Raw genomic sequence first — 27158 nt, forward strand, 5'->3', positions numbered from 1 at the left:
TGTAGCAGGCAATGGAAAACTATAAGGATTCTGAATTAATTCTAATTAATATATGTAGTACTGATGTACGGTATTTAATAATCAAAAGCAGCAAAACTAAAAAAAAAAAAAACCCAGCAAAACTGAAATTTAGTTTTAAGAGATGTAACAACAAAGCCATTTTCTCTCACTTGTAATCCTAATCTTATCATCTGTATTGTTTGCAATCTTGGATTTAAGCAATATCCACAATCTTGTTTGCTCATTAAAAAAGTTAATGTGGTAAACATTATCACCCAATTAATGTGTAGTCTCCTAATTTTCTAAATATGAAATTAAGGCCCAGTAATTTGTTCAAGATCACATGGCTAATTAACATAAGATTCCAGACTTTAACTCCCAGTTTTGTGCTCTACCATACCAAAAACACTTCTGAGTTAATAAATATTTGCTTAAACCAAGAAATCATTAGGTACAATATTTGAGTTTAACTTAATAGAATTGTAAAATCTTGGCACATATATGACTGGAATTAAAACATATTTATATATTGCAAATAAAATGCAATATAAAAGTCAACGGCATTTACTGATTTCTAGATCTTAAATGTTTTATCAAACTCAGAGATAACCAATCAAAAGCTCAACTTAGCACTACTAAGTCTGGATACATCCAAACTTCGTTAAGTTGTATGAAATTTATTTATAGAAAATTATATAGACAGGAATTTCTAGGGTTAAACACCCATAAGTCTTTAACAGCAGTTTTTTTTTTTTAAAGATTTTATTTATTTATTTGACAGAGATCACATATAGGCAGAGAGGCAGGCAGAGAGAGAGGAGGAAGCAGGCTCCTTGCCAAGCTGAGAGCCCGGTGTGGAACTCAATCCCAGGACTCTGAGATCATGACCTAAGCCAAAGGCAGAGGCTTAACCCACTGAGCCACTCAGGCACCCATAACAGCAGTTTTATATTAATTCTCAGAATATTTGAACTATTTTGAAAGAATTGGTAAATTTAGCAATACGGCTCACACTAAGACGACCATTCCATGCACTGCAAGATGTCTCTAAATGTACTTCTTTTAACATGAGCTGAATTTGTATTTTTTTTTAAAGATTTTATTTATTTGACAGATAGAGATCACAAGTAGGCAGAGAGCCAGGCAGACAGTGAGAGGAGGAAGCAGGCTCCCTGCTGAGCAGAGAGCCTGATGCAGGGCTCGATCCCAGGACGCTGGGACCATGACCTGAGCCGAAGGCAGAGGCTTTAACCCACTGAGCCACCCAGGTGCCCCTGAATTTGTATTTCTTGGTATCAAGAAGACTTCAAAAGTAAGGAGACTGTCGTTTGTCAATAATTACATGAAAGATAACCAACCTAAAAATCATAAAGTAATCTTAGTATAGAAACAAAATATTAACTGAATAAAACAGAATTTTGTGGTAATAGTTTGTGTGTAGAAAAAAAAGGTTGGGCAGATTTGCCCATAATTTGGCAAGTAAACTAATTACCAAGTGTCAGAAAACTGTTTTCAACGCTATATAAAATGATCTCTTTAATTTAACCAAATAAAAATTCTTGCTATTAAATCATATGGCAAGATGTCCTGAAGCAAGTAGTTTCATGAATTCTCAGGAGAACGAAAAAATTAAAGTTAAAAAGATCAAACACCAAGTGTTCATCAAACCTTTCAGTCAAGAGCCTTTATTAACATGCAAGTATCATTTGCCGCAAGATATACAGTTTTTCCTAACCTTTCAGTTCTATTTCAGTATTTTAAACTTAAGGCTACTTCTGGATCTCATACATAAAGTAACCTACTAAAACTGGTCAAAGTTAAATTTTATTCTAGTTGTCACTTTGACCTTTAAGATTATTATTTAGGTTTTTGACATTATTTGTCAGCAAGTAGCAGAATATAATTCTTGTACTTGATAATCTTCTATACTAAAATATGTACCAGTATGTCTTGAGAAGTTACTAAAATATATGCAATTAATATATTTAATTGCTTTCAGTAAGCTGCAAAGTACAATGTTAGGTCTTCTATGAGGAAAAATTACTTTTATAGATCTTGGTTGCTTATGTTCTTGGCAGGTTCCAGAAAAACTGGTCCATATTAAACCAGTCTCAAAGACCTAAGCTGAAGGCTTAACTATGTATCTCCTATAATGACAGCATTACCGAACTACTAAGTTAGAGATAATAATAAACGCTACTCCAGTGCTCCTTTTCCCATGCCTAAGCAGAGGTGCTCTGTCAAGTTTTTCAAATTTCTTGTGTGTTTAGTATAAAAGCTGAATGACCTAAGTCTGATTTAAGTAGAAGACCCACAGATTATGGGTATCATACTTATTGGGACATATTTTAATTAACAGAAGATAATTCATATACTATATCAAAGTGCATCATAAGATTTGCACTGCATCTCCCAATGTTTTAAAATTTTTTATAACATTTCAGTTGGTGGAGGAAGACTGGAATAGTTCAGAAAAGTCTAGCTTTTAAGAGGTAAATAAAGTCTGTAATGAATCCTTTAAAACATTTAAATAATCAAAAGTGCAGTCACAACAAGGGACTATGTAAGAAGAATGAATATTGCGAAGGAAGCTTTATAGTGAGTGAAATACAGTACTTTGGATTGGCCAAAATGCACAATGCACATGAAATCAGTCATGTAGTTTACTTGTTGACCATGTGGCTACAGTTCAAAAAGTGATTGCTCCAAAAGCTATACCTAGTAATCTTCCAAAATCTCTTTTAAATAAAGTTCTTAAATTGTAGCAATAAACAAAAAGACAAGATACACTTAATACTGCAGTTTATCAAAAGACACATAAGAAATGTCAACTCTTATGTCTTTGACAATTATAAAAATCAATGTTCTGGCTAAGTTATAAACATGTTTATCATGAAATTATTTGCATATCTCTAATAATGCTAACAACAGTTTTAAGATCAGAATAGGTTTAAAAAAAACACTAAAAACACAAAAATACATAGCCCCATTATTTACCTGTAGAATGTGTTCATTTATTCTTAAATTTCAGTATTTACTATTTCACCACTGCTCTAATTTTAAAAATCACATCCAAAGGATAAGGCAAAACCACCTACGAATTGGCATATTTGTTTATTTCTCAATTTGTGAAAATGTCCTTAATTTGTTGATGTAGCAAACAAATTTCAACTCTGATTGCTATGCAAAAGAACAGAAGATAATCTGCTTTGCAATGAACTTTAAAGTTCAACTGCACACAGGCAACATGCTATATATGAAAAAATTACTAACTGAACTACAGGTATTAAATACTGAAAAAAGTTAACAGTTTATTATAATTTATTTTATTTAACAATCTAGGAAGTTCGCAGCCATCAGCAGTTCCAGTGCAATTTCAGGTGCAATTGGGAATTCAGGAATCTCTGTGGAGCTGTTAGTGTAGCGAACCTTGTAGGTAAAATACATGCATACTTTTGATAGTACATGTGAAGGTATCTCTCTAAAATTGACTTCATTAGTTTCATTCTCAGCAAACTGACCTGTAAAAGAAAAGGAGTATGTTTGTTACAGGATGAATGAATTCACATGTTGAGAAGTCCTAACTCTCAGTACTTCCAAAAGTGACCATATTTCGAGACAGGCACTTCCTCCTCCCTGCTCTTTTTTTTGTGTTCAGAAAACATTTTAAAAATACGGAATGCTTCACAAATTTGTGTATCATCCTTGCATAGGGGCAATACTAATCCTCTCTATATTATTCCAATTTTAGTACAGATGCTGCTTAATGACTCATAGATGGGGTCTTTGAAGAGGTAATTAAGACAAAAAACAGGATTATTAGAATGGACCCTAATCTAATCTGACAGGTAACCTTTTAAGAACAGGTGGTTAAGTCAAAGCCACACAGAGGGAAGAAAATGTGAAGAAAACAGGGAGAAGTCAGCCATCAGAGCAAGGAAGAGAGGCCTCAGAAGAAACCCTACCGATACCCTGATCTCAAATTCCTACCCTTCAGAATTATGAGAAAGTAAACTTCTATTGTTTAAATCACTCTGTCCAAGGTACTTTGTTACAGCAGTCTTAGTAAACTAATACAATGTGAAAAGAATGAACCCAACTAGCATCAAAAGAAAGACATAATTGATTTGAGTATAAATATAAAAAAAATTTATTAAGATTGCAAATGAGATTAATCAAGACTGAATTTTAAAATTCTAATTTTCTTCCAGGACTTTGGACACTTTAGCTTTTCCTAAGAATCATGGTGGGATGATTAAGTGAGGGTGAACAGGATACAAAAAAAGACAAATCTTAGAAGATTCAGTTTAAGGAATCAAATCTTTATGGATCATTAGGAGCCCTGTGCTATATGGAGTTGTCAGGTAAAAATAGATAATAAATATAATACTATTTAAAAGCATTTTTAAAAAGATTTTATTTATTTATTTGACAGACAGAGATCGCAAGTAGGCAGAGAGACAGATAGAAAGAGAGGGGGAAGCAGGCTCCCTGCTGAGCAGAGAGCCCCGACTCGGGGCTCGATCCCAGGACCCTGGGATCATGATCTGAACCGAAGGCAGAGGCTTAACCCACTGAGCCACCCAGGTGCCCCTAAAAGCATTTTCTTAAGAAAGCAAACCTACTGTGTCCCCTTTTAGTTTTCAAAATTTTGATTGTTAGTGAGAGCTCCTCATAAGCTACTTCCCTTTGTTTTAGTAACACTTTATAAACTTTTTTAATGATCTCAAAATTTCTTTAGCTATATAGAGATTATAGTATTTAGCATTTATAGGAATAAAACAGGTTCTTAGCAGTCTAGGACTAGCATTGTATAGTCAATATAAAAGGGAAAAATGCTAAATGTAGTTTTTTTTTTTTTTTTAAGTTTTCTAATAACGGTCTACTGGTTGGGGGGGTGGGGTGGGAAGAAAGGAGAGCAGGACTGAATGAAGTATTAATTCATAGCAATGAGGTAAATTTTGGTTTGTCAATGACTAAAACTCTTTCTTGCATGAAATATTACCAACAAACAGTAAGCTTTTATTTATTTATTTATTTTTAAAATTTATTTGAGGAAGAGAGAGATCTCAGAGGGAGAGGGAGAAGCAGGCTTGCCACTGAGCAGAGAACCTGATGTGGGCTCTTGATCTCAGGACCCTGAGATTATGACCTGAACCGAAGGCAGACGCTTAACTGACTGAGCCATTCAGGTGCCCAGTAAGTTTTGATATTAAATAAACATTAGGGTTTTTTGAGGTAAAAATAATATAACATAAAATTAACAATTTTAGAGTATACAATTCAATGTACGTTCATGATACTGTGCAACCACCACTGCTATGCAGTTCCAAAACATTCTCATCATCCCAACATAAAAGCCCATACCCTTTAAGCAGTTCCTGTCCATTTTCCCATCCCCAGCCTCTGGCAAATGCCAATCTTTCTGTCTCTATGGATTTATTCTGGATATTTTATATAAATGGAATAATATAAATGCAACTTTTTATATCTGGCTCCTTTCACTTATCATATTTTGAAGGCTGCATGTATTTTGATGTAAGCATTAGTTTTGGGCTGCAGATAAACTAAAGGAGATCAAGCTTACAAAAAGCAAGTATCTTTTAATTTTATTATTAACTAAAATTTATTAACTTCCATGACCTTGGTTTTCTAAGTACATCCAAGCTCTATCCAGTATAGAAGTCCAAAAGTAATTCAACCTATGAACAATGAGTACTGGTAGCAACCAAACTGGCGTTCCTAAGTACTATTTTCCACTATAAGAAAACAGCTCTTTGGAAAAATGTCTGTTTTCATGATTAGAGAATAATTTTTTTTAAAAAAGATTTTATTTATTCATTTGACAGACAGAGATCACAGGTAGGCAGAGAGACAGGCAGAGAGAGAGGAAGGGAAGCAGGCTCCCTGCTGAGCAGAGAGCCCGATTCGGGGCTCGATCCCAGGACCCTGGGATCACGACCCAAGCCAAAGGCAGAGGCTTTAACCCACTGAGCCACTCAGGTGCCCCAGGATTAGAGAATAATCTATCAAATGAGCTTGAAAGGGGTGTCTGGGTGGCTCAGACCATTTAGTAGCTGCCTTTGGCTCAGGTCATGATCCCAGAGTTCTGGGATCAAGCCCCATGTCAGGCTCCCTGGTCCATGGAGAGCCTGCTTTTTCCTCTCCCTCTGCCTGCTGCTCCACCTGCTTGTATTCTTTCTCTCTCTGTGTCAAATAAATAAAATCTTAAAAAAAAATAAAAAGACAACAAAAAAAATGAACCTGAGAAATCTTGTTATTACAGAAAGTAGTACAGCTATCCAAGACTACCAGAACCATGTCAAAAGGACATGAGACCAACCTGATGTGGCTCCTTCTGGCATAAAAATGGAACAAATGGTACAATTTGAGCACCAGTGAGAAAGACTGCACTAGATTAAAAAGCATCAAATAATAAAAAGTCACAAGTTGAAAATGATACACAAAAAAATCCAAACAAAAACCAAAATACTCTTTGCTACTACAAGATGCTGAAGAATCATTTCATTACACTGAAAAATTATATGTAAAGGGAAAAAAAAGCGTTTATTTTTTCTTTGCTCTTCAGAGTTATATTTCAGGATAACCAAATAGTTCTTTATAATAAGAATTCTAACTAATAAATGCAGAAGAAATTTTAAGAATTAGTAAAGCACTGTTTTGTAATTCCAAATGAAGTAAATCTCAGCAATAATTACAATGAACACTAAAAGCATTATATGGAAATCTGACCACAGATTGTTCATAGATCAATCAGCTTGCTAACCCTGGAACTCACTTATCAATCTCAACATCACTAAAAGATTGAGACAAAAGGAATAGAGTGGTACCACCTATAAAGTATTCTTGCCTAGAAAAATGAACTGGATTCTAATCAAGCCTCTAGAGTTGTAATTATAAACTTACAAGATGAAATATTAAATCTAATTTAGATGTGGACATTTTACAAATAACTGCGTTTCACCATAAAATTCATGGTCTGAAAAAAAAGGGAGAGTCCTGGGGAACTTTCATAGATTTTGCAAGTCAAATGACACTAGCAGGGAATAATCAGCCTGAAATACTCATAGAAAAATGGTAACAGATGAAATAAGATTGGCAAAACATTGATAAAATTGAAGGTGGATGATGGGTACATGGAAATGTATTATACTACTCGACTTTTGTGTGTGTTTTAAAATCTCCATAGTAAAAAATACAGACAAGGAATTACAAGTGACCTCAAATAAAAACAACCAACAAAACTAAAAGGCAACATATGGAATAGAAGATACTTATAAATGACATACCTGACAAAGGTGAATAACCAAAATATATAAAGGACTTATAAAACTCAACACCCGAAAAACTGAATAATCTAATTAAAAAATGGAGAGAAGACATGAATACACATTTTCCCAAAGAAGACACAGATGGGGGCATCTGGGTGGCTTAGTGGGTTAAGCCTCTGCCTTTGGCTCAGGTCATGATACCAGGGTTCTGGATCAAGCCCCGAGTTGGGGGAGCTCTGTGGAGCTCTCTGCTCTGTGGGGAGCCTGCTTCCTCCTCTCTCTGCCTGCATCTCTGCCTACTTGTGATCTCTCTCTGTCAAATAAATAAATACAAATCTTAAAAAAAAAAAAAAAAGACACAGATGGCCAACAGACACATGGAAAGATACTCAATATCCCTCATTATAAGGGAAATGCAAATAAAAACTACAATGAAGTATCACATCTGTCAGAATGGCTAAATTCTGGGTGGTTCAGTCAGTTAAGCATCTGCCTTCAGCTCAGGTCATGATCTTAGGGTCCTGAGACCAAGCCCCCACTGGGCTCTCTGCTCAGCGGGGAGCTTGCTTTTCCCTCTACCTCTGCCTGCCGTTCTGCTTATTTGTGCTCACATGCTCCCTCTCTCCCCCGCCCCAAAAAAAAATCTAAAAAAATAAAAAAAAAGAATGGCTAAAGTCAACAACATAAGAAACAACAGGTGTTGGCAAGGATTTGGAAAAAGGGGACTCTTCTTGCACTGTTGGTGGGAATGCAGATTGGTACAGTCATTCTGGAAAACAGTATGGAGATTCCTCAAAAAGTTAAAAAATAGAACTACCTTATGATCAGCAATTACACTACTATGTTTTTACCCAAAGAATACAAAAATACCAATTCAAAGGGATACATGCATCCCAATATTTATAGCAGCATTATTTACCATAGCCAAACTATGGAAAGAGTCCAAGCATCCACTAACTAATAAATGGATAAAGATGTGGTATGTGGTGTGTATTTGTGTATGTGTACATACACACACACACACAAACTGGACTATTACTCAGCCATAAAAAATTAAATCCTGTCATTTGCAACAACACAGATGAAGTTAAGAGTATTATGCTAAGCAAAATAAGTTAGAGAAAGAAAATACCATACTATTTCACTCTTGTATGGAATTTAAGAAAAAAACCAAACGAGCAAAGAGGGGGAAAAGTAGAGAGGCAAAGCAAGAAACAGACTCCTAACTTCAGAGAACAAACTGATGGTGACTAGAAGGGAGGTGGTGGGAGGATGGGTTAAACAGGTGATGGGAACTAAGGCATGTACTTGTGATGAGCACTAGGTGTTGTATGGAAGTGCTGAATCACTGTATTGTACACCTGAAACTAGTATCATGCTGTAACTAACTGCATGCATTCCAGTAACTAACTGGAATTTAAATCAAAACTAAAAACAAACAAACAAACAAAAAACAAAACAAACAAACAAAAAAACCCCAAAACAAACAAGGGACCTCAAATAGCCAAAACAATCTTGAAAAAGTAAGATAAAATTAGAGGCCTCACACTTCCCCATTTCACAGCTTACTCCAAAGCTACAGTAATGGAAATACTGTGGCATTAGTACAAGAATAAATCAATGGAATGGGGCACCTGATAGGCTCAGTGGGTAGAGCATGCAACTCTTGATGTCAAGCCCCACACTAAGCGTAGAGATTACTTAAAAAAAAAAAAAGAGAAGAAAAAAAAGGACTCTCAATGCAAGAGAGTTGAGAACCCATAAATAAACCCATATAGCTATGGTTAACTTATTTTCAATAAGGTGCCAAGACCCTTAAATGGGGGAAAGAATAGTCTCTTTAACAAATGGTACTGGGAAGCCCGTGTAAGAAGGAATGAGGCTGAGTCATTACCTCATACCATATACAAAAATTAACTTAAAATGAAAGACCTAAATCTAACAGCTTAAATTACAGAACTGTGGAGGCCTGGGTGGCTCAGTTGGTTAAGGTCTGCCTCTGGCTCATGGCATGATCCCAGGGTCCTGGGACTGAGTTCAGCATAGGGCTCCTTGCTCAGCAGGGAGCCTGCTTCTCCCTCTCCCTCTGCCTGCTGCTCCCCCTGCCTGTGCTCTCTCTGTCAAATAAATAGGTAAAATCTTTAAAAATAAGTAAAATCATAGAACTGTTATAAGAAAATATTTGTAAATGATGTCTAATAAGGGGTTAGGGTCCAGAATTTATGAAAAACTCTATGACTCAGTAACAAAAAGACTCACAACAGAACTGAAAAATATTTAACAGATTTGAATAAACATTTCTCCAAAGATGATACGCAAATATATAGCAAACACCAGAAGCGATGTTCAGCATTTCCCTAACAAGTCCTTAGGGAAATGTTAATCCAAAATACAATGAAGAGTGCCTGGAAGGTTCAGTCAGTTAGGCATCTGACTCTTGGTTTCTGCTCAGGTCATGATCTCAGGGTCTTGAGACTGAGCCCTGCATTGGGCTCCATGCATAGCGGGGAGCCTCCTTAAGATTCTCTCTCTTCCTTTCCCTCTGCCCCTTCCCTTGCTCATGCTCTCTCTTAAATAAATCAATCTTGAAACAAAATACTAGGAGAGGGGTCCCTGGGTGACTCAGTGGGTTAAACCTCTGCTCTGCTCAGTGGCTTAAGCCAGGGTCCTGGGATCAAGCCCTGCATCAGGCTCTCTGTTTAGCAGGGAGCCAGCTTTGCCCTCCTCCCCCTCTGTCTGCCTCTTTGCCTACTTGTAATCTCTCTCCCTCTGTCAAATAAATAAATAAATAAATAAAAATCTTAAGGAAAAAACCCAAAAATAAAAAACAGGAGAAACCACTTCACACCTGTTCGGATGGCTAGAATCAAAAAATAGGAACATAAATGTCAGTGAAAATGTGGAGAAACTAGAATACTCATACAATGGTGGTAGGAATGTAAGATGGTGCATCTACTGTGCATTTTGGTAGTTCCTTCAAAAGTTGAACACAGTATTGTTCATGCTCTAGAAAATTCCAAGCCTCAAAAAAAAAATTTCTTTGAGGTAAAAAAAAAAAATTATCTTAAAGGAACAAAGAAAGAAAGAAAGAAAGAGAATGTTAAGAATAGATGTTTGGGAAGTGGTAACTTCTAAAAAAATAAACTGTATATGTAATTACGAGCACAAATCACCAATAGTGTCCTTCTGTGGTGAGGAGATTAACGATGGTAACTAAGGTAGGGAAAAGAGCCCTTCCTAGGAGGGGTTCCTGAGTTCCTGAAAACAGGAACTGGTAGAAATCAATTTTTCCAAAGCAACATAATCATGCAATAATGTCAAACAGTTATTGTCTCATTTAATGTTATGAGTCACTTAATTCAAGTAAAAACACATTAATAGTGAAGGTTTATGAACAGAAAATAAAGAAATGTACCTACCTGGGCCACTCAACATGGCTTTTATTGTTCCGGATGTTAGTGCATGTTCTCTTTTTACAATAAATTCATGACCATCCGAAGATATCAATTTGACATACATGGCATCAGGGCCTTCACACCCACCATAGGTTTTCTCTTCTCCATCTAAAGTAAATGATTTTTCAATCACAAAATTAAAAATAAATAGGTTTACCAAGGTTAGTATTTGACTAACTCAAAAGAGAAACATTTCTGGATGGTAACATCTACCAAGATTTTAAGATTTTTTAACTATTTGTTTTATTATTACTTGAACACATTCCAATGTCAGAATAAATTACATTCAAGAATGTTACTTTGGATAAAAATTTACCAGTATTCTTCAAGGAAGTATTAACATGTGTGTGGGTTTTTTTTTTTTTTTGTGAACATAGCAACATGTCCAAATTTGAAAGCTTAAACAAATTTTCAAATAGTAAAACTTTAAATCATGGGGAATACTCATGTTTAACATAAGATGTATTATGTGCATTTATGAAAGAATGTTTGTATGTCATATGATTTCAACTTCTCTGACAAAGCTGCTAATTCTTAAAGTTAGGGCTTCTCTTTAATCAGAATCTTTACTCTTGATCCATAAAAATAGTGATCAAAAGCTTTTATTGCTGATTTTAAATGATTACATGACTGAAGTAAGGAATACAGACAAATACCAGTCTTTGAAATTCAAAGTAGAGGTGAGGAGATAGTGTAGATGTTAACTCTACAGCCAGCTACCCTCACTGCCACCACGCTAGCTTCAGCCACAGTATATAATATAACTTTTTTGGGAATATGTATTTTTTGTATATCCTTTTAAGAGCTTTCTAACACCTATAACTTACACAGAAAATTTTAATTTTTATGATTACAAATATCTGAAAGAAAGTATCTTCAGGCTCATTCTAAAAATTTAGAATTTTTAGAATAACAAAAGAAGTACAGAGGATAAAGTATTCAAGCTACAAAGATCCATTTATTTATTCATGTTAATAGTTAATTTAAAAATCCCTCAAATTAAGATTAACAAATATAAAAATCATTTATGTACTACTGCTGCCCAAAATGTCTAATCTGAATCTAATCAGGAGTAAACATTCAGATAAATCTAAATTTTAAAGTGTCATGAAAGACTTCACTCCTCATGTCCCCCAAAGTAGGGAACTACTTAAAAGAGACTAAAGAAACAAATTAACACAGTAAGTGATCCTTGACTGGATCCTGGATATAAAACACAGGGATACCTTGGAGATACTCAGTTCTAGACCACACAATAAAGCAACTAACTCAAAGGTGTGTCAAATGAATTTTCCAGTTTCCCAGTGGATATAAAAATGTTATGTTTACAGCATACTATAGTCTATTAAGTTTGCAGTATCATTATGTCTAAAACAAAAATGTTTATACCTTAATTTAAAAATACTTTATTGCTGGGGCGCCTGGGTGGCTCAGTGGGTTAAAGACTCTGCCTTCGGCTCAGGTCATAATCCCAGGGTCCTAGGATCAGCATCCTAGGATCAAGCCTTGCATCAGGCGCTCTGCTCAGCAGGGAGTCAGCTTCCTCCTCTCTCTCTGCCTACTTGTGATCTCTTATTGTCAAAAAATAAATCTAATCGTAAAAAAAAAAATTATTGCTAAAAAATGCTAACCACTGTCTGAGTTTTCAGTGAGTAGTAACCTTTTTGCCAGTGGAGGGTCCTGCCTTAATGTTGATGGTCACTGAATGATCAGGGTTGTGGCTGCAGAAAGCTAGGGTGGCTGTGGCAATTTCTTAAAATAAGACAAAAGAGAAGTCTGCTGCACTGATTAACTCTTTTAGGAACGATTTCTCTGTCGCATGTGATGCTGTTTGACAGCATTTGATCCACAGAACCTCTTTCAAAATCAGAGTAAATCCTCTCAAACCCTGACATTGCTTTATCGACTAAGTTAATATCCTAATTCCTTTGTTGTCATTTCAACAGTCATCACAGCATCTTTACTAGGAGTAGATTCCATCTCAAGAAACCACCTCCTTTGCTCTTCCATTCGATGCAACTCATCCATTCAAGTTTGACCATGAAACTGCAGCAATTCACTCACATCTTCAAGTTCCACTCCTGATTCTAGTTGTTGCTGTTTCTACCACATCTGCATTTACTTCTTACACTGAAGTCCTGAACCCCTCAAAGTCATCCATGAGGGCTGGAATCAACTCCTTCCACAATCTTGTTGATATGTTGACCTCTTTCCATGAATCATATGTATTCTTTTTTTTTTTTTTAAAGATTTTATTTTTATTTATTTGACAGAGATACAGTGAGAGAAGGAACGCAGGCAGGGAGAGTGGGAGAGGGAGAAGCAGGTTCCCTGCCCAGCAGGGAGCCTCATGGCTCGATCCCAGAAATGACCTGAGCTGAAGGCAGAAGCTTAAGGACTGAGCCATCCAGGCACCCCAGGTTCACATGTATTCTTAATGGCATCTAGAACGGATGCATCTTTTCCAGGTTTTCAGTTTACTTTGCCCAGATGCAGCAGAAGAATCACCAACTCTGGCAGCTATACCTTACGAGATAGATTGCTTAAGTAATAAGAGTAGGCTTAAAATATTCAGTAAACCATGCTGTAAACAGATGTGCTGTCATCCAGGCTTTGTTGTTCCATTTATAAAGCACAGGCAGAGTAGATTTAACATAATTCTGGGCTCTAGAATTTTTGGAAAGGTCAGTGAGCACTGGCTTCTACTGAAAATCACCAGCTGCATTAGTCCCTGTCAAGAGTCAGCCTGTCCTTTGAAGATGTGAAGCCAGGGACTGAATTTTCTCTCTAGCTGTGAAAGTTCCAGATGGCATCTTTTTCCAATACGAGGTGTTCCACCTCCATTGAAGATCTGCTGTTTAGCGTAGCCACCCTCATTAATTACCTTAGCTGGATTTGGGAAACTTGCTGTAGATTCGGCATCAGCACTTGCTGCTTTACCTTCAGTTTTATGTCACAGAGACAGCTTTTGTCCTTAAACCTCATGAGCCAGCTTTTGCTAGCTTCAGACTTTTCTTTTACAGCTTCCTCAATCTCTCTCAGCCTCCACAGAATTGAAGAGTCAGGGCCTTGCTATTGATTAGGCTTTGGTTTAAGAAACTGTTGTGGCTGCTTTGATCTTCTATACAGACCACTCAGACTTTCTCCATCAGTGATAACTCTGTTTTACTTTTTTATTATTCACCTGTCCACCAGAGTAGCACTTTTTATTTCCTTCAAGAACCTTTCTTTTGCATTCACACCCTGGCCAACTGTTTGGCACAAAGGGCATAGCTTTCAGCCTGTCTCAGCTTTTGACATGCTTTCCTCACTAAGTTTAACCATCTCTTGCTTTTGACTGACAGTGAGAGAAGTATTTCACTTGAATACTTAAAGGTCATTAATTAGCCTACTAATTTATTAATTAACCTAATTTCAATTTTCCTGTGTTAGGGAATAGGGTGGTCTGAAGAGATAAAGGAAGACCTGGCTGGTGCAGCAGTGAGAACACATACAGCATGTATTGATTAAGTTCCCCATCTCTGTGGGCACAGTTCACGGGATGTCACAACAACTACCATAATAACATCAAAGATCACTGACCATCATAACAAATATAATTAATAGTGAAAAAGTGAAATACTGTGAGAATTACCAAAATGTGAGAGATATGAAATGAGCAACTGCTGTTGGAAAAATGGGACCAACAGATGTGGTCCACACAGGGTGGCCACAAACCTTCAATTTGTGTAAAAAAAAAAAAACAAAAAAAACAACAACACGCAGTATCTGCAAAACGCAATACGAAGCACAATAAAACAAGGTATGTCTATAACATACTTGCTATAAAGAACACTACTGACACAACTGGGAAATTCTGAATGTGGACCTAATTATGAGAAGCCTACCCCAGTATTTAGGTGTGAAGTGAAATGGTACAGAAAAATACGCATGTGTGTGTATATGGGTATATAAATATAACACACACAAGGAAAGCAAATGTGGCAAAGCATTAGCAATCACTGAAGGCTACATAGTGTATCATTTCTGCAATTTTTCTTTTTTTTTTCTTTTTTTTTTTTCTGCAATTTTTCATAATAAAAAGCTGGGAGACTCATAAGGATGCAAGTAACTTGTAAATTATAGACTACTCAAGCATACAAATATTTAGCAGGTTTTGCCCATCTCTTAGAAAATAAAAACAATTTTCAATTAAATTTATAATTCTTGCATTTTTTGCAAGAATTTAAAGCACTTTTTATGTTTGTTGGGAAAGTTTCTAATTTAAGTTGCTATTACTTTCTAGGAATCACAAATTATACTTGGCACAAAATATTACTTATCTGCCTTTCAAAAATAAATACAGGCATACCTTTACTGTGCTTTGTTTTATTGTGTGTTTGCACTTTTTACAAACTGAAGGTATGTGGCTACCCTGCACTGAACAAGTCTGCTGGTGCCATTTTCCAATAGCACTTCTCACTTTGTGTCTGTGTCATGTTTTTGTAATTCTGGCAATACTTCAAACTTTTCATTATTGTTTTTGTTATGGTGATCTGTGATCAGTGATGACTCACTAAAAGCTCAGATGATTAGCATTTTTTGGCAATTAAATAAAATAAATAAAAAATAAATTTAAATAAAAATTTAATTAAGGTACTATATATCTATCTTTACACATAATGCTACTAGACTATAGCACAATATAAACCTAATTTTTACAAACAGGAAACCAAAAAATTCATTTGACTTGCTTTATTGCTGTGGCCTGGAATCAAACCCACAGTATTGCTAAGGTATACCTCTGGTAAACAAATGCTGTGGATTTAACTAATTTTAATCTAGTCTGATCATTTTTTTACTTGCATTCACCAATGTAAAAGGTCTATCTTTGAGGAAAAATACCCAGCTTCTACTAGTTGAAATATAAAATTACTTTATATAACTTACCCATTATGTTCTTATGAAATTCTACTTTACTTCCACAGGAACTTTGGTAGTTTCCTGAAAATATAACAACGCTATTTTAAGATTAATTCTGGAGTAATATGTTTTCACCCATTACTATTTAACGTCCTTGGTATTACAAATTCAAGGACTCTCTCTGCTATGTAAGAGTTTCCCAGCCACCATTAATATGGAACAGTATCAAGTTTCTGAACATCTGAGAAAAGATGATCACCTTCAGAGTAGCAGTCTAAACATAGATTTGTTTTTTTTCCCCCCTTAACTATTGTGAAAATTATTTAAAAATACAGATGTTGTTCCTTAAGAGTTGAACTGAACTTGAAGGAGACTGCTGGCCTTAATCATCTCTTTGTATATTTATATCTACTAGATAGTAGTGGAAACTAAAGCACATATTTGCTGAATGAATGACAATATGATAAATCCAAGGACACGATGTAGCCTTCATAAAAGGGCTTGTCCTCGTCTTATAAAAAAAAGGGTGGCATTTATAATGCATTTTACTGGGCCATCCTTGATGCAAAAGGTTATCAAAGTTCTGAAATTTAACAGCAAAGTGGTAGCAAATCTTTACTATTTTAAGAAATTTTAAAAGTTTTTAGAAGTTTTTATTTATTTGAGACAGAGAGAGAGCACAAGCGGGGAGGAGGATCAGAGGAAGAGGGTGTAGAAAACTCCCACTGTGCAGGGAGCCCAGTGTGGGGCTCAATACCAGGACCCTGAAATCATGAGCTAAAGGTAGATGCTTAACTTAATGAACCACCCAGGTATCCCGAGAAATCTTAAATCTTACAAAATAAGATGAATGCTAAAGGAAAAGGGCTCATGTTGAGTAATTTTAATTTTCATATCATTTCTTCAAGGAGCATTTCACTTAAACCAATATATTTATGTTATTAACAGGAAAAGATCCTGTTCTGTGAGAAATCCCTAACCAGAATTTTATTCTAGCTTTAAAGAAAGGGCCAAGAAAATGAACCATAACATTTTAGAGCAGGAAAGAAACCTGGAGATAAACTGTGTAATCCCTCCTCTTAAAAGTGGTAGCATCACTAACGTATATGGGGGCTGAATGATTTGTTCCAGGTAATGACAGAGTGAAAGTAGGAATCAAATCTTTGTCTAGAATACCAAGCATGGAGGGGAATATTTAAAGTACCATATCTAATAAGAGGTAAGGGCAACAGCGGCAATGTTACATCATTACCAACAATTTGAGGGGCTAATGAGTGGTAAACATCGCCTTAGATGACTTGCGTACATTATTTTAAAATAACACTTACACAAGGGAATTATTATTCCCACTTTAGAGGTGAAGAAACAGTAAGAGGTTGCCACTGGCTTAAAGCTTCTACAGCTTAAGTGGCAGCATAAGGATTTAAAGCTAGGTAGGTTTGCTTTGGAGCAAACACCACTTTCCATTATTCCATATTACCATGGTAAACAATTCTGGCGCCCATTAAAACTTTTCTACTACTGTTAAGAGCTGCTCATACAGATCCTTAGATACTTATCTAAAACTTAAACAGTACTATGTCACTTTATAAGAAGAATAGTAAACAAAAATTCATCGGTCATTATTATTTTTTTCTGTTCACTGCTTTGTAATCTTCTAAAAAAAAAAAAAAACGAAAAAGGAAAAAAAGTGCTAGAAGAACTTCGAGTGCCAAGTTTCTATCTGGAAAATCTCTAGAGCAAAACATCTAGGACGTTTATTTAACTAGCAGTAGCTAAGCAACCATGCAAAGTCACATCTTAGAAGCCCTCTGGGTAGCAACAGCTTCTCTATAGACTTCTTAATATAGTAAATCAATCTCACCATTTATATGACAAAGGTGGAGAAGGGACTCGTGGTCACTAAGAAAACAGTAAATTAACATTAACAGTTAAAAGTAAATCCTAATTCTTATGTAGAAGTTAAAAATATTTAAAATACGATTAAATCTGGAATACCTATAGACATCCAAGTTTGGGGTTAGAAAATCTCAGTGTAAGCATTTGATCTCTTCTATACCTGAGGTCTGGAAATTTGAATTAGTATGTAGAGGCAGTGTTTGAACAGTAAGCTGAAAATAGTTCTAGGCAGAAGATAAAGCATGAACAAAAAGTCCTTGGATGTTATTCTGCTTTTACAGTGTTATATATGAACATTACTCTTTTAGAGTTTTTTATTTTTTAGTAACAAATAGAAATTCTAGATGAGGCTAGCAGGTACACTGAAATCAGTTTTGAATCTAGTATCACTGAACACTGAAAAGATCTTTGAACAGTCCATCCTTTGAATTTGAAATGCTACCATTATCATTTACTATATTATCACAGGAATTTCTAGACTATATTCTGTCTCACTAATCTTTTTATATCTGACCAAAATATCCACTATTTTCACTATAATAGTGTGATAAACATATTTGCTAAATATCTCATGTTTTGCTAAAGTCTCATTTTATCATTACACACTTCCTGTTTGGTGGACTTTTTGGTACTTTACAGTTTTTATTATGAATGCCCTCTGTTTTCCCATTATACTTTCTGAAAGATTATTGCGGTGTTTTTAAAAAAAGCTTTTAAATCCATTAAAAGTTGATTTTGTATCCCATCATCTTTGCAGAACTCTCTTATTAGTACTACCAGTTTTTCAATTGATTTGTTTGGATTATTAAGCAGATGATAGCAACAGCTGCAAATCTATTCTTTTTATCTTTCTTTTTACATTGGCTATTTACTTAGAAAAAGTAAGAAGGTTAGGTGTCTGACATTACTCACAAAAGTATGCTATGGATTAAAGAACCAAATAGAGAAAAATAGGAGAAAAAATGCAAATAACTCATAGACCCGTACAAAAAATGCTTGATCCCAACAGTAATCATGGAACACGCAAACTAAAACATTAAGATGTGTTAAGAATCAAGTGTTGGAGGAGAGGGAAAAAGGGAAATACTAAATAAACAGCACAACGGTTTTTGGAGGGCAACAGCAGAATCATCAGAAGGCTAGCGATTATTGGTATCTACTTTAAAAAAACACTAGCCTTGCGTGCAAAGGCAAGTAGAAGGATACGGACTATAATAGTATACAAATGAAAAACTGAAAATATGCTAAATAAAGTTCATCAATTAGGGAACGAACTATATAGAAATAGTGTCTATAATTATTAATATTTACTAGGAGTGGTGAAAAGGAAAAAGTTAAATCTATGGGTGTAACAACATGGAATTACCACCAGGATAAACTTAATTTTTTAAAAAGCAGATTAGAATGATAGGTATAGTTTGGTGTTATTTATGTAAAATAAGTAGTTTCTTGCCTATTAATCATATTTTCTGCAGAATACATAAAATGCACCAAAATACATGTTTGAAAGTGTAAATTATTAGAAAACTGTTTTTTTTTGAAAACTATGATTTTAAATTAGATTTTACTTATGTATTTACTTATAAAAGATTTTTATTTATTTGACAGAGAGAGACACAGTGAGAGAGGGAATAAAAGCAGGGGAGTGGGAGAGGGAGAAGCAGGCTTCCCATGGAGCAGGGAAAAAGATGTGGGGTTTGATCTCAGGACCCCGGGATCATGACCTGAGCCGAAGGCAGACGCTTAACGAATGAGCCACCCAGGCACCCCTATTTATATATTTTTAAAGAATTTATATGAAAGAGAGCAAGTGAACGAGCACAAGTGAGGGGGAGGGACAGAAAAAGAGGGAGAAGCAGACTTGCAGCTGAGCAGAGAGCCCCACAACGGGGCTCAATGACCTGAGCCAAAAGGCAGACACTTGAATGAGCCGCCCAGGTATCCCTAAATTTCTTTTTTTTTTTTTAAGATTTTATTTAAGTTGTCAGAGAGAGAGAGACAGAGAGAGAGACAGAGTGCAAGCAGGGGGAGCAGCAGTCAGAGGGAGAAGCAGGGTACTTCTTACGGATGTGGGACTCGATCCTAGGACCTGGCCGAAGGCAGATGGTTAACACAACGAGCCACCCAGGCATCCCCCTAAATTTGATTTTTAAACAAAAACAAATAGGGACACCTGGCTGGCTCAGTTAGAAAAGCATGTGACTCTTGATCTCTGGGTTGTGAGTTTGAGCCCCATGTTTGGTATAAAGATTACTTATATAAATAAATATTTTAAAAAGGGGGGCACTTCGGTGGCTGTCAGGTGTGATCTTGGGATCGAGCCCTGCATGGGGCTCTGTGCTTGGGATTCTCTCTCCCCCACATCCCCTCCCCCAACTCACTCTTGTGAGCAGCTGTGTGCTCTCTCTCTCTAAATAAATCTTTTTATTTTTTAAAGACGATTATGAATTTTTTTCTTTAAAGATTGTATTTATTTAATTATTTGATAGAGAGCTTGGCGGGGGGAGAGACAGCACAAGCAGGCTGAGCAGCAGGGAGAGGGAGAAGCAGGCTCCCTGCTGAGCAGACAGCCCCATAGGGCTTTATCTCACAACCCTGGGATTGTGACCTAAGTAGAAGGCAGACACTTAACCAACTGAGCCACCCAGGTGCTCCATAAATAAAATCTTAAAAACAACAAGAAGTGTAATAGAACCAAGCAGCTCATAAGGGAACAATGGTTAGCCTGATGATTAGTTCTTAACTCTGTAAAAACCAGGATTAATTTGGAAAACAAAGTAATACAAATGGACAGAAGTTAGAAGGTAATTCCAGTTTATCAGAAGACATCAAACTATCCTGCCCAGAATATCCTTATAGTGTCACTAGATTTATGGCTCTCAAGAGGAGTTAAAATTCTCATTCTGGCCTCTTTTAACACAACAATACCCCTATATTTAGTTCTTGTGTAAGCAGTTTTTTTTTTTTTAAAGATTTTATTTATTTATTTGACAGAGAGAGATCACAAGCAGGCAGAGAGGCAGGCAGAGAGAGAGGAGGAAGCAGGCTCCCTGCTGAGCAGAGAGCCCGATGTGGGGCTCGATCCCAGGACCCTGAGATCATGACCTGAGCCAAAGGCAGCGGCTTAACCCACTGAGCCACCCAGGCACCCTTGTGTAAGCAGTCTTAATACTTTTAGCAAATGGTACCCTCCCCCATTTTTCCTCCACTGTGGAATTCATATTTTTTCACTATTAGATGTAAATGCTTGTTTCTCTTTTTAGATATATTTTGTCTTGCTTACTAGCTTGATGTTTCCACAAGGCAAGGAGGTCCTTTCTCTTCGTGACCAAGATAATCGATACAAGGTAATTATGTGGTAATGTTAACAATGTGAAGCTTCATACAATAATGTTATCTGCCACTGACACAGACAGTACTATTCTGAGCTTTCTAACAGAATAAAGTTATTCAATGATACACTGTTTTTTACCAAGATTGATTATGTTTTTGTTTTCCCATGATGCTGGCATTCTTTCTAGGAAAGAAATATTTAAGTCGATGGAAATATTTTGGGCTATACTGAAGGGAGGGAGTGACTAAAGAAGGAGACAGTATTCTACCTTTCACAATAACATTTAGTCAATATGAATTCTAATTCTGAAGACAATTTTTATTTTAAAGACTTCGAGGACATAGTCACATTTTATGAAATTATGGTAACTAAAAAAACATCAGTCTTCACAATTTTGCACCGACTATCATAAACTGCGAATTAAATGCAAGAAGCATGTGTTCCTGTACATGATTTCTGGAATTTTATGTTTCCTAGAACTAAATCAGTTATTTGAAAATGTTTGTTTGATAATGTCCTCAAATCTCCTAGGGTTAAAACTTGTTCCCAAACACCCAAGTTGAAGAACAAGTTTTGGTCTCAGTGGCAGTCTACAGTACATCAAAGAGGGCAGTTCTTCGCTTTTACTAAGGGAGTCTATCAGGTCCTTTAAAGTAAAAGCACTGACCACAATTTCCGATCTGTTTTTGATGGTTAACAATTAGTCATGGCCTAATCGTCCTAAATGATCAATTTTTTATTACTAGAATAATGACTCAACTAGGAATACTCAGTAATCAACTATATTATAATATTTCATTAGCAGGGCTTGGTTTCTAAAAACAAGCCCTCTGCCTGTCATCAACTGTGGGGCTTTAGGGATCTTGATTAGCAGAGATCTGATATTTGAGAACTCTATTTTAGACTGGTCATAAATGATCAATCAAAAATATTTTTATACAGGGTGGTGCAGACCACAACAATCATTACACTGATGTTAAGTGGTCTCTAGATCACTGGGAATGAAGGTTCTTGATTATTTATGTTTTGGTAAGTTATAGCTGTTTCATGTCAATTTACAAGTGGCAAAATGATAAACAAGACTTTTGTAAATCCTTATACTGGATTCCTAAGTATTAATCCAAGAAATAATCTGCCCACAAAATACCTTTTACAAAAATGTTCACACAGAAGTTTTACTCAAAATAAATGAGAAGCCACCCTGACGACACACAGGCTGTGATCTATCTGTGCAGAGGAATACCATTCACAACAAAAAGGAATGATCTACTGATACACAAGACATAGGTGAATACCAAAAATATTATACTGAATGGAAAAACAAAAAAGGTACACACTACATTATTCCATTTATATGAAATTCCAGAACAGGCAAAATGAACTTATGGTGAACTTATTGCTGCTTCTGGAGGAATGATTAGGAAGAAGCATGAGGCAACTTTCTGGAAAATTAAATGGTACACTGAGCATTCCAAGATACATTAATCAGATCTCAATTAAAAGAATAAGATTAGAGTAAGATTTTTAAGAAATTTATTATTTTTCTTAAATTTAGATATCAATTCAAGTGGTTTTTCTGTCTCATTAACCTTTCAAAAGATACTTATGCTAATAATTAAACTGACCCAAATTCTCTAGGTTTGGAGAAGCTAATAGATTGGGAGTAGGATTTGGGGAGTCCTAAAGAAGTAAATCTGGAACTATGAAACTTTTAAGTGAACAGCCACAAAAGGAAAGTAGCTTTTGATCTGGGTCTCAATGGATGGAGGTGTTTTTACCAAGCAGAACCGGAAGGAGAGGGAGATCCAGGCAAAATAAACAGTATGAGCCAAATCAGGAGAGGGGTGGGGAAGGCATGTACACAAAGCCACAGTGTCACTGCAAGTCCACATCTGAATTTCTACTCTCCAAATTTCTATCTTGAGACCGTGATAGGTTAAAGTGATAAGACTCCTGTTTATCTCTCAAACACAATGGACTAAACTGTCTAAAAGTTCCTTCCAGCACCACCATTTCATGTTAATACTCATCTGAAATTCCCCCTCCCTCTACCAATGCCTATAATTCCCAATTTCCCATCTTTATTAAACAGAGTTGTTGCCCTCAAACAGCACAGGGCTCCAGACTGCTACATGCTTCCACGGAGTCTGTCTGCCTCACCCCTGTAAACTACCTAACCTCTGTCTTAGACAATGATCTTCAAACTCCTTTGTTTTCGGTTAAAAAGGTTTGAACAAATATTCCCACTATGTAATATCTAATTATAGATTCTAAATACTATAAAATCCTAGTAAACAATCCTCCTAGTAAACTAGTTTTTCTACTCTGAAAAAATCCTAGCTTCTCCTAAACCTCCAATACCTTCTCCTCCTCCTTGCCCTGACAACTTATTTTATCAAGAAAACAGAAAGATTATCACTTCAATTGCCTTGTTTTTCCATCTTCGTCCTACCTGCATCTATATACCATACACTCTGCCCACCCTCCTGTTTCAAAAGTTGAATAAAAAAGGGGTGCCTGGGTGGCTCAGTGGGTTAAGCCTCTCTGCCTTCAACTCGGGTCATGATCTCAGGGTCCTGGGATTGAGCCCCGCATCCGGCTCTCTGCTCTGTGGGGAAACTGCTTCCTCCTCTCTCTCTCTCTCTTCCTGCCTCTCTGCCTACTTGTGATCTCGGTCAAGTGAATAAATAAAACCTTTAAAAAAAAAAAAAAAGATGAATAAAAAACCATCTTTCCGGGGCGCCTGGATGGTTAAGTGTCTGCATGCGGCTCAGGTCATGATCCCAGGGTCCTGGGATCAAGCCCTGCATCGGGCTCTCTGCTCAGCAGGAAGCCTACTTCTCCTTCTCCCACTCCCCCTGCTTGTGTTCCCTCTCTCCTTGTGCGTCTCTCTGTCAAATAAAAAAAAAATCTTTAAAAACCAACCAACCAACCAAAACCATCCTTCCTATTCAAGGCCAACCTTTCCACTTAAGCACACCTCTCTGAGGACTTTGGGCTGTTATTATTCCCATCAGCACATCAAAATGCTATATAATCACTACCAATCACTTCTTAACACACTCTGATCAGACTTCTGGCCCACTAGTACATTCAAGGGGCTCATCTTATTTCTATTACTTTACTTGCTTTCATGGTGAATTTTTAATCCTTATCTAACTCTTAGTAGGGTTTTATAGATGACTACTCCCCTCCTTCCCCGAACAGCTTCTTCCCTTAGTATTACAGATGCCATACCCTCCTGGCTTTTCTGCTTCCATCCCTGCTTGCTGCTCCCAGTCATCTGCCCTCTTCTCCATTAATCCTCTCCACTTGATGTCCTCTAGTCCACAGGCTTAAATATTACCCATTAAAAATGACCCCCAGGGGCACCTGGCTGGCTCAGATAGTTAAGTGTCTGCCTTCAACTCAGGTCATGATCTCCATGTCTTGGGACTGAGCCCCAAAATGGGCTCCCTGCTCAGTGGGGAGTCTGCTTCTCCCTCTCCCTCTGCCTGTGCTCTCTCTCAAATGAATAAATAAAATCTTAAAAAAAAAAAAAAAAAAAGACCCCCAGATAATCTTCCTTCCTAGCTTGACTTTACCCCTGAGCAACAGTTGTGGATATCCAACTTGCCTACTTGCCTATTTGATAATAATTACGAAAGTCCTCATTTATTCCTATACAAAACTCTCAATTTATTCCTCAGAAATCAGTGTACCCTCCTGTGTTCCGTATTTCAGTAAATGGTACTACTGTTCACCCAGATGCTCAGGCAAAATAGTTGATTTCTCAATTTTTTTTCTGTCCTAGGGGTGAAGGCAAGACCTACCTGGCTCCATCTTTAATTATATTCCAGATCACACCATTCCTCACAAACTTTTACCTTACATCCCTAGTTCAAGCTACCACTTCTCAATTGGACTACTACAAGCCTCCATAGGAACTCGTTTCCTTACTTTCCTCTAACTGGTCTATTTGCCACCTAGTAACTAGTCATCAAGAACAGAAATCAGGTATCATTCCCCTGCACAAAATCCTCTAATGCCCTCTCATTACAAACAGAAAAAGGACTATAAAGTTGTAATTATTTAGACTTAGCTAAGTACTCTATTTTATTTCTCATCATTCTTATTTAACTATGCTCCACCTATACTGTATATTGGCCATTTTAGTATCATAATAGGTTAAGTTCATTCGTTTCTTAAAGTCTTTAGATTTATACATATACATTATACATTTATAGTTACTGTTATCTTAAAAGCTCTTCCATATTCCCTGAGAGAGGCAGGTCTTCCTTGTTCACTCCCCTATCAAAATTAGACACCCCTACCCTAATCACCTAATTTGACTCGACATAACTCTAATCTTGACCTAATTTCTTCACATTTATCACCACTTGAAACTATATTTGCTTATATATATACTTATTGCATCTCCTCTCTTTCCCCAAGCTCCATGAAGGCAGGCCTGGTAAAATAGCTAGCATATAGCAGGTGCTCAACAAGTATTTCTTGAGTGAATGGTACTATTATTATCTTAGTCACCAAGGCTTGAAATTTCAGGCATCACTCGATGGGCTTTTCCTGATCTTACTTAATAATGGAAGAGTAAATCCTTATTAACAACTAAAATCCATGTACACTTATCAGTATGAATGCAAAAAGCTTCCAGATTACTTAATAGTACTGAAAAATCTGTATTAAAAAAAACAATCACCCAAAAAGCACTTTATAAGGTACACTCAAATGTTACTTTAGAGCTTGATATACAAGGCTCACTATAACTTCTGCTACTGTCTAATTACATTACAGAATTATTATAAAGGTAATGAAACTGGCATCTACAAGGTGAAATAAACATACTTATAAAAATATATATTTTGAAATGGTAGTTACTAGTTTAATTTCATACTTAGGGAAAAAAATAATAGCCATTAAAAATTAAACATGAACTCCAGATCACCACTGGCAATAAATAAATATCCACCATGACAGGGCTCAGAGCTGTTTCCTTACCATTTTGTTTCCAGAATGAATGAATCCATGTGTGAACTGTAATCTTTCAACATCATGAATTACAAATATAATGTAAACGAGATCATCTCGTTTATCATCTTAGTCTACTAAACAGAAAAGGAAACAACTATTTGAGGATCAAAAAGCGATTTAGCAGTTTGAAAAAAAGGATTTAAAAACTCAAACTAAAGGATTTCGGTTGTTTTCTACACAAACGTGAAAAAGTAAAATGCAAAGTAGAAATGCTCGCACGAATGGCATGAACTTTACAACTGTATCTTACGAAAGAGATTTTTAGTTCCATAAGATAAACTCAACGGCCACTGTACTAGATACCTTTCAGACAAAACTGGAAAGCAGATGCACGACAGTCCCAAACTATCAAGTCGGGCACAGATCGTCCGACAAGTTGCCCAGAAGGTAAACGTCCCGGGGTCCTGCCGCTGGAAAAAGAGGGCTGCGACTGTGAGAGTCACTCCTCTGACTGGGGACCGACTCCAAAAAAAGGACGCATCTGAGTGCACACAGGGAAGGCAGAAAGGAAGAGCGACAGGGCTGCCATGCTCCTAACTCCACCCTCCCGGCGCTCAGCCCCGGGAAGGCCCAGACTCGCTGGCCGCCGCCCCTCCTTTCGCCCTCTCCCGAGCCCACCAAGCAGCGCCTAGAAAGCTCCCGCCGCCCTCTTCTCCCCTCCCCCAAACCAGGAGCTGAGAAGGCCCGGGGAGGTTAAGAGCTTCCGTTCTTTCCCCGCCCAAATGGGAAGGGGTGGATCGCGAGCGCGCCCAGTACGAGCCTGCCTTGTCTCCCACGCGGATCCGGAGTTCCGTTCCCACCCCAGCCCGAGACTCACTCGTCAGTCCTGCAGCCACGACAGCCACCGCGCCGGGTCCCCGCGCACCGCCACAGCCCCTACTCCAGGGCCACCCCCCCACCCCAGCTGCCTGCCGCCGTGGGTTCCGGGGCAGTTAAAGGAATCACTTCCGCCAGGTCACGGATGCTTTCTGCGACGCGCGGGAGATTGGTACCTGGTGAGGCGGGGACGCCGTCTGTTACCCGCTTCCGTCTACAGGAAGTGCGCAGCGCCCCCCTCCCTTCTCCTACAGTACCACTGGCCAACCTCGGAGGACCGCGGTCATTTGCAAATCCCAACCAATCCAGTTCTGGGTCTTCTGCTTCCCAGCATGCAGCACCGACTCTGATACTATTTCTACCGGGACATCATTCTCAAAGAGGTGCTCGGGGTGGGGGCGGGGGGGGGGGGTCCGAGGCAGCACTGCA

At 37.2% G+C, this 27158-nt stretch overlaps 1 protein-coding gene and 1 non-coding gene across 5 annotated transcripts; both read right to left on the reverse strand.

Annotated features, from left to right (window-relative positions):
- Nucleotides 1-3286: 3286 nt before the first annotated feature.
- ELOC (elongin C) lies at nt 3287-26938 on the reverse strand. 4 transcript variants are annotated; one of them, XM_032316913.1, is made up of 4 exons: nt 26906-26938; nt 15677-15730; nt 10712-10855; nt 3287-3521 (listed from the first exon to the last, which is right to left on the reverse strand). In XM_032316913.1, exons 2-4 carry the CDS (start codon nt 15678-15680, stop codon nt 3331-3333), a joined length of 339 nt encoding a protein of 112 aa, XP_032172804.1. In that variant the 5' UTR covers nt 15681-15730; nt 26906-26938; the 3' UTR covers nt 3287-3330. The 4 variants fall into 4 exon arrangements, with proteins under 4 accessions (XP_032172804.1, XP_032172801.1, XP_032172803.1 ...); XM_032316910.1 differs by lacking the exon at nt 26906-26938 and adding an exon at nt 26731-26870; XM_032316912.1 differs by lacking the exon at nt 26906-26938 and adding an exon at nt 26731-26870 and having other exon boundaries at nt 15677-15747.
- On the reverse strand, nt 3669-3775 carry LOC116575580. The gene has a single exon (XR_004279844.1). It is a non-coding gene; the product is annotated as a U6 spliceosomal RNA (small nuclear RNA).
- Nucleotides 26939-27158: the final 220 nt, after the last annotated feature.

This window comes from Mustela erminea, chromosome 16 (genome assembly GCF_009829155.1).
Source record: "Mustela erminea isolate mMusErm1 chromosome 16, mMusErm1.Pri, whole genome shotgun sequence".
NCBI classification, from domain to species: Eukaryota; Metazoa; Chordata; class Mammalia; order Carnivora; family Mustelidae; genus Mustela; species Mustela erminea.